The 12,645-nt window shown below is 37.5% G+C and overlaps 1 protein-coding gene across 1 annotated transcript in view; it reads right to left on the bottom strand.

Annotated features, from left to right (window-relative positions):
- Positions 1 to 5,955: 5,955 nt before the first annotated feature.
- LOC149168523 (aminodeoxychorismate synthase, chloroplastic-like) overlaps positions 5,956 to 12,645 on the bottom strand; it is a 318,992-nt gene continuing 312,302 nt past the window's right edge. Inside the window, exons 12-14 of the mRNA XM_089428287.1 lie at positions 7,832 to 7,914; positions 6,712 to 7,527; positions 5,956 to 6,613 (exon numbers count right to left, since the gene is read on the bottom strand). Of these exons, the coding sequence (XP_089284413.1) occupies positions 6,073 to 6,613; positions 6,712 to 7,527; positions 7,832 to 7,914 (1,440 nt within the window). The 3' untranslated portion in view covers positions 5,956 to 6,072. The remainder of the gene's footprint in view (positions 6,614 to 6,711; positions 7,528 to 7,831; positions 7,915 to 12,645) is intronic.

The following is a 12,645-nucleotide window of genomic DNA, read 5'->3' as shown; positions in this document are numbered from 1 at the left end:
TACACAAGTTTCGAAAACCAAAATTTTAATGGGGCTTTGAGGAACACACTTCCTACCCCTACACAACACCTCACCAACCCCCAAAATAAATAAATAAAAGGTGATATAATAAAGAACTATTTTAGAAAAGGAAACACTAAAAGAGTTGTCTAATCTTGCACAAAACTTCCCTCCATTTCTTGGATTCTAGCAATCCAGAAAGTTGTTCCCACTAATTTGGAACTCTAATTTGAATTTTGATGATCTTAGATGGCTTGGAATTGGACAAAACCCCGATGGGCACTGTTCCACCATGATTTATATGTAGGTTTTTTATTTTTATATTTGTATAACTAAGTTACAGGAAACGTCCGTCCAAAACCTTGGAAACATCGTTCAACATTTTGGAAACAAAAACAGGTAAGAAATGGCACTAAAACAACATTGAAACATTTCAATTTTTTGGAGACACAAGATCCTAGAAATGAGGGATCTTATTTCTGAAATGTTTCAGTATTTTTGGAAACATGGGATCCTATTTCTGAAACGTTTCAGGAATTTTTAAGGGCTTTGGATCCGTTTGACGTTGAATACCATGTCTCATATGACTTTGTTTGATGAGGAGGCACCAATAATTGCATCTCCAAGTGGACATGGCAGCAATGCTCCCACTCATGGAGAGTATCCAAATATTGATGTGGATCTTAATTACATGGATGAAGACATATTTGATGATATGTAAATGCAATTTATGATGATGTTTTAAACTTTTGAACAATGAACATTGAATACCATAATATGTCATATGATAGTATACTGTCAGTGATAGTTAATTTTGTAATTTGTACTTTGTAGTGTGCATTTAGCATTATTAATTTTGGTGATGATGTTGATAATTGAAATTGGAAACAGACACTTGATGATATGTTGAATGTTATATAATCGTTAATGATAATGACAATGTTTAAACTTTATGTTGAATTGATGATGATGATTATATATTTCTAAATATAGAATTTAGATTCTAAAAGATGAATGGTAAGATGAAATCTTTATTTTGTCATATATGTGTGTGTGTGTGTCACTTGCCCTATCGTTTCCCATATCCGTTTCACTACAACTTAGTTTTATACTATTGGAATATTTTTATATGTTATACTAGTTACCTAATATTTTGAAAGTGTCCTCTCTGAAACCATGCCCACTTCAAAGACTAAAACCACACCGGTTTCGAAAACCAAAACTTTAAAGGGACTTTGAGAAACACACTTCCTACCCCTACGCAACACCCCACCTCTCCCCAAAATAAATAAATAAAAGGTGATATAATAAAAAGCTATTTTAGAAAAGGAAACACTAAAAGAGTTGTATAATCTTACACAAAACTTCCCTCCAGTTCTTGGATTCCAGCGATACAGAGAGTTGTTCCCATTAATTTGAAACTCTAATTTGAATTTTGATGATCTGAGATGGCTTGGAATTGGACAAAGCCCCTATGGGAACTGTTCCACCATGATTTATATGATTTATATGTAGGGTTTTTATTTTTATATTTGTATACCTAAGTTACTGGAAATATCCCTCCAAAACCTTAGAAACCTCGTTCAACATTTTGGAAACAGAAACAGGTAAGAAATGGCACTAAAACAACATTGAAACATTTCAGTTTTTTTGGACACAAGATCCTATGTCTGAAACATTTCAATTTTTTTGGAGACACAAGATCCTAGAAATTAGGGATCCTATTTCTGAAATGTTTCAGTATTTTTGAAAACATGGGATCCTATTTCTAAAACGTTTCAGACATTTTGAAGGCCTTTGGACCCGTTTGACGTTGAACACCATGTCTCATATGACTTTGTTCGATGAGGAGGCACCAATAATTGCATCTTCAAGTGGACATGGCAACAATGCTCCCACTCATGGAGAGTATCCAAATATTGATGTGGATCTTAATTACATGGATGAAAACATATTTGATGATATGTAAGTGCAATTTATGATGATGTTTTAAACTTTTGAACAATGAACATTGAATACAATAATATGTCAAATGATAGTAGACTGTCAGTTATAGTTCATTTTTTAATTTGTACTATGTAGTGTGCATTTAGCATTATTAATTTTGGTGATGATATTGATAATTGAAGTTGGAAACAGACACTTAATGATATGTTGAATGTTATATAATCATTAATGATGATGACAATGTTTAAACTTTATGTTGGATTGATGATGATGATTATGTACTTCTAAATATAGAATTTAGATTCTAAAAGATGAATGATAAGATGAAATTTTTATTTTGTCATATATATGTGTGTGTGTGTGTCGTTGCCTTGCCATATCGTTTCCTGTATCTGTTTCAATGCAACTTAGTTTTATATTGTTGGAATATTTTTATATGTTATATTAGTTACCTAATATTTTGAAAGTGTCCTCTCTAAAACCATGCCCACTTCAAGGACCAAAACGACACAGGTTTCAAAGACCAAAATATTAATGGGACTTTGAGGAACACACTTCCTACCCCTACGCAGCACCCCACCTCTCCCCGAAATAAATAAATAAAAGGTGATATAATAAAAAACTATTTTAGAAAAAGAAACATTAAAAGAGTTGTCTAATCTTGCACAAAACTTCCCTCCAGTTCTTGGATTCCAATAATACAGAAAGTTGTTCCCATCAATTTAAAACTCTAATTTGAATTTTGATGATCTGAGATGGTAGAAATCTACTCCTGCCTGAAGTTTCTACTAGATTCTTATCAATTTTGTGGCTAGAAGGATCTATTGCTACAAGATTAGCTTGCTCAAAAATCAAAAGTCCTAAAATATTGAGTGATAATTGTTATGACAAAGTTAGTTACACATGTACAAATGGAGTGTTGGATAAGGTTGTCATTGATGTCAATATGATGTCATGTCCAACATTGTTGAAGCTAACCCTATGTGTCATTGATGATGACAAACGCTAGAATCACTTAAGTCAATATGATGTCAAGCCATTAATGAAGTTAACCCCAGGGAAATTAATATAGTTGAAGATAAAGGAAACCCTAACCTTAGATGTTGTGCATTTATGTCAAACACTTGCTGAAGATGTTAAAGATACCCTAAATGCATATATGAAACTCTAGATTCATATGCTACATGCATGAAAAATACTAAATGCATATGAAGCCTTACACACATAAATGATGCCCAACTAACCTTGCAAATGAAGAGCATTTAAGGAACAATTTTGGAAGGCCCCTATACAAGAATTCATGAATGAGGCAATCAAGAACATGAAGAGGGCACAAACATAATGACATGAAGACAAGGACATGAATTGTGAAGACAATTAACGAAGGAATCATCCATGAAGAGGAAGCCCATCTATGAAAGAATGTTGTTGTCCTATATTTCTGCACTCATAAATATCAGTCACATTAAAAAAAAACTTTTTGCTACCTTAGAGGCAGAATTCTTCCATGAGACCTACACCATCTTAAAGAGCATAATTTTTCCTTTCCAACGAGCTATTACACGTCCCAAAATTCCAAGTGGTCAGAAAGTTATTGATTTTTTAAGTTAAGGTATAATTTCTGGCCAGCAAGCCAACCTGAACGTGTAAATTCAAGTCGGCCTACCTTTATGACGTGACCATTCAATTCATGAACGAAATGTGTATATATAGAAACCGCAGACCTCATTTCTCCTCAACAATTTCGGTGATTATTTCAGAGAAGGAGCACAGAATTAAAAGGAGGACGAGGAGCACATTATAAAACATTGTTTGGGCAACTTTTTAAGGAGGCCGAGGAGGAATACCTCTGTGGTATTCTGGATCTGTGGAGACACTACATTGCAGCAGACTTCGGATTTATGACAGTCTGCTTGAAAGCTTGGATTGCAGTCCTGTGGAAGAATTACAATCTTGGATCTGTGGTTATTTGGGTTGGGTTATCACTCAAGGTTGGAAAAGAAGCACAGATTGTTGACTAGTTAAATTGCAGTCCTGTGGTGGTGGACCTTGGGCTTAGTGTTGAAGGTTTAGAGCTGTTGCAGCCATTGTGGAAAGGAGTTTAATTCCTTTTGAAGACTAAATTTAAACAAGACCTATTCAATCCAGGAGCAGTCTACTATTAAGGGCTTCCTTGTAGATTTTCTGAAGTAACCTTTAAGTGGAACTTGAAGTAGTGTTGGGCAGAACTTTAAATACTGTTATAGCAGATTTGAAGCAGCCTTTTGTGCCTGTTCTAGAAGATCTTCATTAACCAGATTTGTGGGCCAACCTGTGAAGCATTTATTGGTATTCCTAGATTATTGCTTGGACCATCATTGAATACAACTTGAAGCATAATTTGAGGCTTTATTGAAGGTTGATTTTGAATCAGACATTGAAGCAGAATTGAAGTACCCTTCAAGTCTTGTTGAAGAACATTGTAAGAGTGGTGTGCAGATCTATTGAGAATATCTTGGGGCAGCCTATTAAAGACACCTTAAGCATTGAAGACTTGTTGAAGAAGACTTAGTTGAACAACTCATTGAAGACTTAGAAGCAACCTCATTGAAGAACTTGTGTAGCAGCAGTGTTAAAGCATTACTAAGGCAATTGTGTTGAAAACATCTTGTTGGGGCAAGCATTGTTGAAGACATTTTTAGAAGCTGACTTGGAGGCATTAGTGAAGACCTTGATGCATGATTGAAGACCTCATGGAATAACCTTGGAGAATTTTGTTTGGGTAACATGAAGAGCAATGGTGACACCTTCATGTGAAGAACAAGGTTGTCATTGATGACGTGACGTGGAGACTAAGTGAAGGCATTGTTGAAGATTGATAGGGCTCAGTGAAGAAGACATTGGGAGCTGTGAAGTACAACTAAACACATCTTGATGAAGTAAAGCAAGGGTTGGAGCCCAAGAGGTTGGAGCCTTGAAAAGACAAGGTTGGTGCCTTGGAGGATAGGGTTGGAGCCCTAGAGGATTGGTGTCCTCAAGAAACCAGGTCGAAGCCTGTACTAGAGAAGGGTTGGTGCCCTAGGGGTTGGAGCCTCTAAACGCAAGGTTGGTGCCTTGAGAAGATAGGGTTGGTGCCCTAGAGGTCGGAGCCTCACAAAAGTCCAAGTTGGTGCTTGGCAACAGGTTGGAGCCTGGGAGATTGAAGATTGGTGTCTTCATCTAGGGTTGGAGCCCTATATACATTGTACATGATTTATTGTGTTCTAAATATAAGTGATCTAACTAGTAAAAATAACAATTGAAAAGAAATATTAATTCATCCCCCCTCTCAATGTTTCCAACATGGAGCAATCCTGTTATCGGGTTGATAAAATAATGATTCCCTGTTTACATAAACACATGCAAGCAATAATTGACACACAGCCAGCTATTCATAAATTACACATCAAAAACCCTACTATGCCACATGTAAATGTCATTAAAATATTACACTTCCAATAATGTTAATCTGTGATTGCACCTAGAGAGGCAAGGTGCACTCTACAACCAGAGATGTTCAATGCTTATAAACCTAGAAAAAGGTTGAGGGCCCTAGTGTCAAAAAGAAAATAATTAATTAAAAAAGGACGGCAATAATTACCATAATGTGTAAACAAACAAAACCAGAATGGATCCATCTCAACCCTGGGTCTTTTAAGGGGCAGGAATTTTATAGCTGTTTTTTATCCCTCAAAATACTTAACAGAATTGGGTTTTAGATAGATCTATGCTTATTTATTATTTTTGCACCAGTAAGTGCAGTTATATTGCTTGCACAGATATAACAGAATAGCAGAGCAGATAAGAATAAGAGAAAGATCGAGGATAACTAATTCTAGCAGGAGGAGACCTGGTTTCAACTACACAGCCTAGCAGCGTGGGGCATGAATGAAACATGCTGTGAACTACTTGTTTGACCACATGGCTGCTAATCTGTAAGTCTGCTACATCACTAAACAAATACTGTGAAGGCTTGAAATGTAGCCAATATAAAAATATGCAAATGCATTATTTCCAGCATCAAATTAAATTGGAAAAACAATTTCATACAAAAAAATAATAATCAAGGCCCAGGGATCCCATGCTGGATAACAGTGCCGCTCTGCATTATGATTTGGATAATACTGCACACCTCTCTCCATTTCTACTATGACGTAAATATGACTGGTTTTCAAATTCCACTACAGCATTAATAGGAGCCCTCGCTTTCAAAATCATTTCATCATACTCACATTCTGGACCTGAGAGAGCAACAATGGCTCCTCCAGCTCCGATCGAGGCTTCTTTTCTATTTACTAAAATTGTTCTAATAACAATATTCAAATCAAATGTGTGATTGAAGGAGAAAAAACCTATTGTCCCAGAGTAAACTCCCCTAGAAGTATTCTCAATAGAGTCAAGAATCTCCATTGCTCTTAGTTTCGGTGCTCCAGTCATTGAACCTCCTGGAAATGCAGCTCTCACACACTCTACAGGGCTCACGTTATCTTTTTTCTTCCCTCTGATGGTGCTCACTAATGTATGAACTGTTGCATAAGATTCCACATCCATAAGATTGGGTACATGTACAGTTCCAGGTTCACACACACGGCCAAGATCATTTCGTAACAGGTCTACAATCATTAAATTTTCTGCTTGGTCCTTCTCACTGCAAAATCATAGACACAACCCATCTGTATGAGAAAAAAAGGAAAAGAAAATGGACATCAATTTAAGAGCCAATAAAGAGAATAAGTGTACCCTAACCTGTGTTGCAGTTGAGATCGCAATTTCTCATCATCAATCTGTGAATTTCCGCGGGGTACAGTTCCTTTTATAGGTTTGGCTTCCAAAATGCCATTCTGGTCTAAACGTAAGAACCTCTCTGGTGAAGAAGAACAGATGCATATATCACCCTTTCCAAAGTTAAACCATGCTGCATAAGGTGCAGGGTTTTTCTCCCTCAAATTGAGATAAAGGCAAAGGCTGTCTATCACACCAACATGCTTCCATAATTGTGTTGTCAGGCATAACTCATAGCTTTCCCCATCTTTGATGTACTGGAGGCATCTTCTGACATCTTCCATATACTGGTATTTTGACTTCTGCAATTTGAAGACTTCCTGTTGATTATTAATTCCTTCTCTAATGGATAAAGAAGGTGATTTTCTTCTTGCCTCTGCTGCCTTACCAGCTGTTTCAGTTAACCGTAAAAGTTTCATCTCTACAGCTTCCATCCATGCTTCAGATTCTGCTCTATTAGACTTGGTGTAATTGCACTCTGAAAAACTAGAAGAAATATCCTCGTGGCTATAAGAAGACTCAATTGCACCATGCTTAGAAAAACATTGATGGTTCTCTGGGGATCCATTTAAGCTAATTCTTGTTGAAGCATTCTTTTGTTGGATATTTTGCATATCCATTTCATTATGCAGTTCAATGCTTGGGACCGATGACAGAATATACACATCATCAGTGCAGTGATCAATTACAATGAGACGGTCTGCAAGGAAGAAACATGCATCAGGAGCTTGTGACTTATGGCGGTTGTACTTTGCGCCACACTCGATCTTCAGTTCATACCTGTTATGTTACAGACATAAAAATTAGCACATGATTTTGGAATCTGCTTTTACTGTTAAAAAACTGTCCAGTAGAGAAATCACAGCAACATGTTTAATAGTAAGCACTACTTCTGAAGATCCATTGTGTGTTACAACTCACTTTATCCTCTTAAAACTAATCTCTTTCGGAGTTGTACTTCAGAAAACAAAAAATTGCAGATATTTCCTTTTTATTTTCTTGAATAAATTATCTAAAGGGGGACGGGGGGTCTAAACAAAAGATTCTTAGAAGTGAACAAGAGAGAATATATTAATATACATACCCAATATATCCAACATATCCTCCACAAAAATCGAAAGGCAGCCCTTCATAATCTTCCTTTTGACAAGTAAAAGATTGAAGTTCCTAATACATCAAGAAACAAACAATTATCTTAAGAAGATAAGTAAACATAAATATTGGCTGCTCTAGTTAGCATCCTATATATAATGCAGAACTACAGGCATTTGACCTACCTTGCAATAAAAACAAATTATATTTAAATTTGTGCATCAGTTGGGACAAAAATTGGCAGCTAAGTTGAATGACACGAGGACACGAAACACGGAGGACACGTAAATACGAGTATTCAACACGAGATGCAGCAAGACCGGAAACAGGACATGAGGGACACGTTATATATATATATATATATATATATATATTAAAAATACTGAAATATAATGCTTGATCCATATAGATATGAATTATGATGATATCCATTTAATATTTAGTATACACTATTTACTATTTAGTAGTTTACTAGTTAGTTTATTAATTTACTACATCAATGATGTTCATAGTTCAATGTTCATTGTTCATGTTATAATTTTTGTTATTAACTTCAAAAAAGTATGATCATGTTCAAACTTCACATAAGGTAGTTTATGAACTATAAATTTATGTGTTCAAATTTCATTGTTGACCGTTGACCAGAGCGTTAATCGAGCTTTCCCTCCCTTTAGACCTCGAAGGTGTAGTGAGCAATGAGCACATGACGGGGAGCTGGGATTTTTATTTCAACACATAATCTATACGTGATCACTTGTGTATAATTAAGTTAAGTTCCATAGGTTATAACACAACTTACAAGAAATTTAAGTGCTCCAAACTCTCAGCAAAGCATGCGAACGCTCGTCTCCTATATCTCTAGGTCCAGGTCGATGTCAAGTTGTGAGCATTACACTCGAATCTGATGGAATTCCTCACACTGCACAACAAATTGGATTCCAGCGACGAGCAAACTCAACTTCGTGGTGAACAATGACAAAAAAAAACCCAAAAATAAACCATGTTGCAGGTTTTAAATGTCACTTTTCATGGGACACGTGTCCTAAGAACCAAAAACGTTAGGGCACATTTTTGACATGTCCAAAACACGTGTCTCAATTGGAGGACACGAAGAAAAACGTTTTCGACACGTTTTAGGGCGGTTTTCATGTCTGACACGTGAAATACAAGATACGAGAACCTGAGGGACGTGTCCTGTGACTTAGATTGGCAGTGAAAACATAGATTGCAACATCAACTAGGTGAAACATTAATATTCAAATGTTCAAAGAACAAAATTTGGTATAGAAAATACAAAGTTGATTTGAAAAATCTAGTCCTTCAGCCCTAATATTTTTTCCTAGATGTCACAATGAGAATATCCATTTTTTGTTCCACTACCAAGATCATCACCTTCCTGGGTCAAGGTTTGAAAGGCCATTCCCACTTTTAAGTGACATCAAAGCAATAAGTACAAACCATTTTATCATTTTAGTCTCAATAATGCAAATAGAAAGTATTATTTTCTTTGCACTGCTAACCTCTTGTAAAAAAATGGAACGGAATACATTAACTCAAACTAGAAACAACAAACACTTTCCTACTGTTATATCACAAAGGATATAGGATAAGAATATTATGAGATCATAACTAGGTTGCGACATACAAGTCAAAATGTTTGCATTCCCACAGAACATAAGAAATGAAAAAACATTTCCTTGGACAGTGGACAAAATTTTCTTATACTGATAGCCACTATTAGGTATTTACTTCCTCTTACTTGACCATACTGCACACTCTGCTGCCATGTGGCATATACATACATAAATACATACAAAATGAATAAAATATTTTACTTGACTAATAATGTAACAGACATGCACAGGGCATTTTATGGAAAAAAGAGGTAGGTCATATATAAAGCAGACGCAATGAGAACAAGGCCAAAGATACCATAAGGGTTGAAAGACAATGTCCAGAAAGTATATAGGCAACAAAGGAGATAATAATTGCCATTAAAGTCTACATCATCTCAAATACCTAGAAATGTCAAAGTTAAAATCATGGCCAACTGCCCAACACAAGCTGTCACATTATGCTGTAGTAAGATGCATCTCTGTATTGGGTGGAGGGTCAACTTTGTCTCAGTGGAGGCCCCTGTTATCACCCCAAGAAACTCTCCTAGGTTGTATCTCAGAGATGCTCGGGAACATTACAAACTCAACAAAATGTTGGAAATGGATGAATGGAAGGAATGATGCTTGTTCAAGCCAGATAACCACTTCTACTATGCTTAACTCCAGACATGGGTGAACACCCCCAGACTACAAGGCTTTAGACCACCAATTACTCACAGTTTGAGGATTAGGTGTACATGGAGAATACTGGCCACACTAGCAGATGCACAAGACCATGTGATGGCCGGCTGCAACCAGTAAAGAGGTCTGCAAATCTATTTCCTAATGCACAAACAGGATGACAGCTCTCTGGCACTAAGTAAACAGAAACCTGCATAACACATTCAATGATACATACTAGACTTCAACACAGAGGTGGGATGACAGCCCCTCTAATGCTAAATATCAAGAGCACATGAACAAATGCATAACAGGCACAACCTAGAACAAAGTAGAAATGGAAAGTGAGCAATTAACAGCGAAAGAAGCTTGTATTAGCTAAAAATGAAGGCCAGACACTGCAAGTATCAAAGTAGTTACAGTCTCCAGAAGTTGAACCTTACATCAAAACAACAACCATCAACCTCATTACATTCTGTGTTCTGGATATATATAGAGGTTGATTACAAAAATGCTCTGCTATTCTATACATGCAGGGGTCATAATGGACCACCAACCACTTTAACTATCTAATATGGGTCTCCGCTGCAATCTGCTTGCTTTAATAAATGAATTTGATCTTTTCTAATATTCTATTGTCCTTCTTGAGCAGATGGAGTGTTGTACAGAAGAAGTTCCATAGCTGATCAATGCTGTGATCTGTTCGAGGCACGTCCTTCTCGTTCTTGGTCATACTGCTCTTGAATGCAGTTGTTGGAGATGAAATGCGCCGGGTACTTGGTAGATGATCGCTGTCGTCCTTCAGGTGCACGGTGTGACCAGGGTCTGTTGACTTCGTGGAGGATGTACGAGCGGGCGGAGGATAGATATCGGTAGTTGGATCGCACAGATGGACGGTGGATATGGCTCAGTAGGAGATATAAGGAGAAACGGGAGCAGACGATCGTGACCCGTTGGATCTCGAGCGGGCAGATCCAACGGCTATTGGGCGGAAGAGATGCGCAGGGAAGGCGGTTTCAGCGGCGGGCGGTATTTATTGCACTACTTACAGGGATGGGCGGTAATCGTACAAGGCCGCGCGATCCCATTCATCGCGCAACACGTAGATGACGGGACGTGGCAGAAACCACTTTATCGTGAGTTAACATGCAGTTAAGTTAGAGCAGCGGGGGAAAGCGAATGACGTCCGATCATCTCATAAATGATCAGACGGTGGACGATCAGCGTATATGTTTCTGTCGGATGCGGCCGGGGAAGAAGCAGATTAGGGATTTCGTGAAAGCCTGCAGCTATATGGGTTTAAAGCTTAGCGCCTAGGGGCTATACTGAAACAGGGCTTATGCCGAGTATTGGAGGAAAACAGGGGTAGCGGGGTTAAGAGAGTGTAAGGAGGATGAAGGAGAAGGAAGGAACAAACTGCTGTGAGCTGCCTTCTGAGCATAACACACGGCCAAGCTTGTATTTGGTCCTCCAAATGCTGAATTGAATAGCAGAGCTAACACTGGCTCCTTCTGGGGATGAGATCCTCCATGTGAGGTCTCAAGAACCTGCAGATCACTGCCTTTCCGATGAAAACAAATTAGCAAAATTCCTATTGTTCCATTGGGCATGGAGTCTGACTAATCCTACACTTAAACTGATAAACCAAAATATTTACAACTTTTAAGGCCAAAAGACCTTAAATCACATAAATTTTCAGAAAATGCCCATTAACTGGGCCATCAAAACTTGCTTCTCCTTCCATGCTTTTTAGCATGAAGGTATTATTCCCTTGGATTTGAGAAATGATAAAAGGCCCTGTCCAGAAAGCATCAAACTTCCCATGATTGCCTTCTTTTCTTTTAGTGCATCCCACTTCAGAACCAAGTCTCCAACCTGAAAATTATCTGATTTTGTCTTTCTGTCAAAAGCTTCCTTGATCTTTTTCTGATGTGTTGCAGACCTTTCAATCAGTTGTTCTCTGATCTGATGAACCTCTGCTAAGTCAACGATCCCTTTTTCCATGTCTTCTTCCTCATTATGTTCTTTTTCGATCAGAGGAAGGAGTAAAGGGTTTATTGGTCTCAGCTTCTTCTTGAAAGGTATGGTGTCTTTCTCTAAAGGAATCTTATGCGGGATGATTTTCTTATCATATGTTTTCAGGCCACTATATTCCCAGGCAAAGACATCAGCAAACTGCCTCATTAAATTGCAGTATTCTGAACTTTGGTCAGCAGACAGATGAGTGGACAGATTTACATATTTTGGCTGACCTGGACTCCCTATATTATGCTTACAGACTACAGACTGATCTTCATTTTGGGCAGCTTTATAAGGCACATCATTCTGGTCAAACAGTCTTTCTAGAGGAATTAGACCCTTAGGAATATGATTGCTGGGAAGCTGGACAATACTATCTTTGCCAATCTTATTTCTAAGCTGGAATTGGGGGCTTTCTTGCAAGGCTTCATTCTCTGGGTCAATTTGCATGTCAAAAAATTCATCAATGACTGGCAAGAATCTATTCACTTCATCATCATCCTCAAAAACT

Source organism: Pinus tabuliformis, chromosome 4_2 (assembly GCF_031772625.1).
Source record: "Pinus tabuliformis cultivar Carrire ecotype Pingquan chromosome 4_2, CPIR1, whole genome shotgun sequence".
NCBI classification, from domain to species: Eukaryota; Viridiplantae; Streptophyta; class Pinopsida; order Pinales; family Pinaceae; genus Pinus; species Pinus tabuliformis.
The sequence above is the reverse complement of the archived record's forward strand: the minus strand, read 5'-3'. Positions and strand labels throughout refer to the sequence as shown.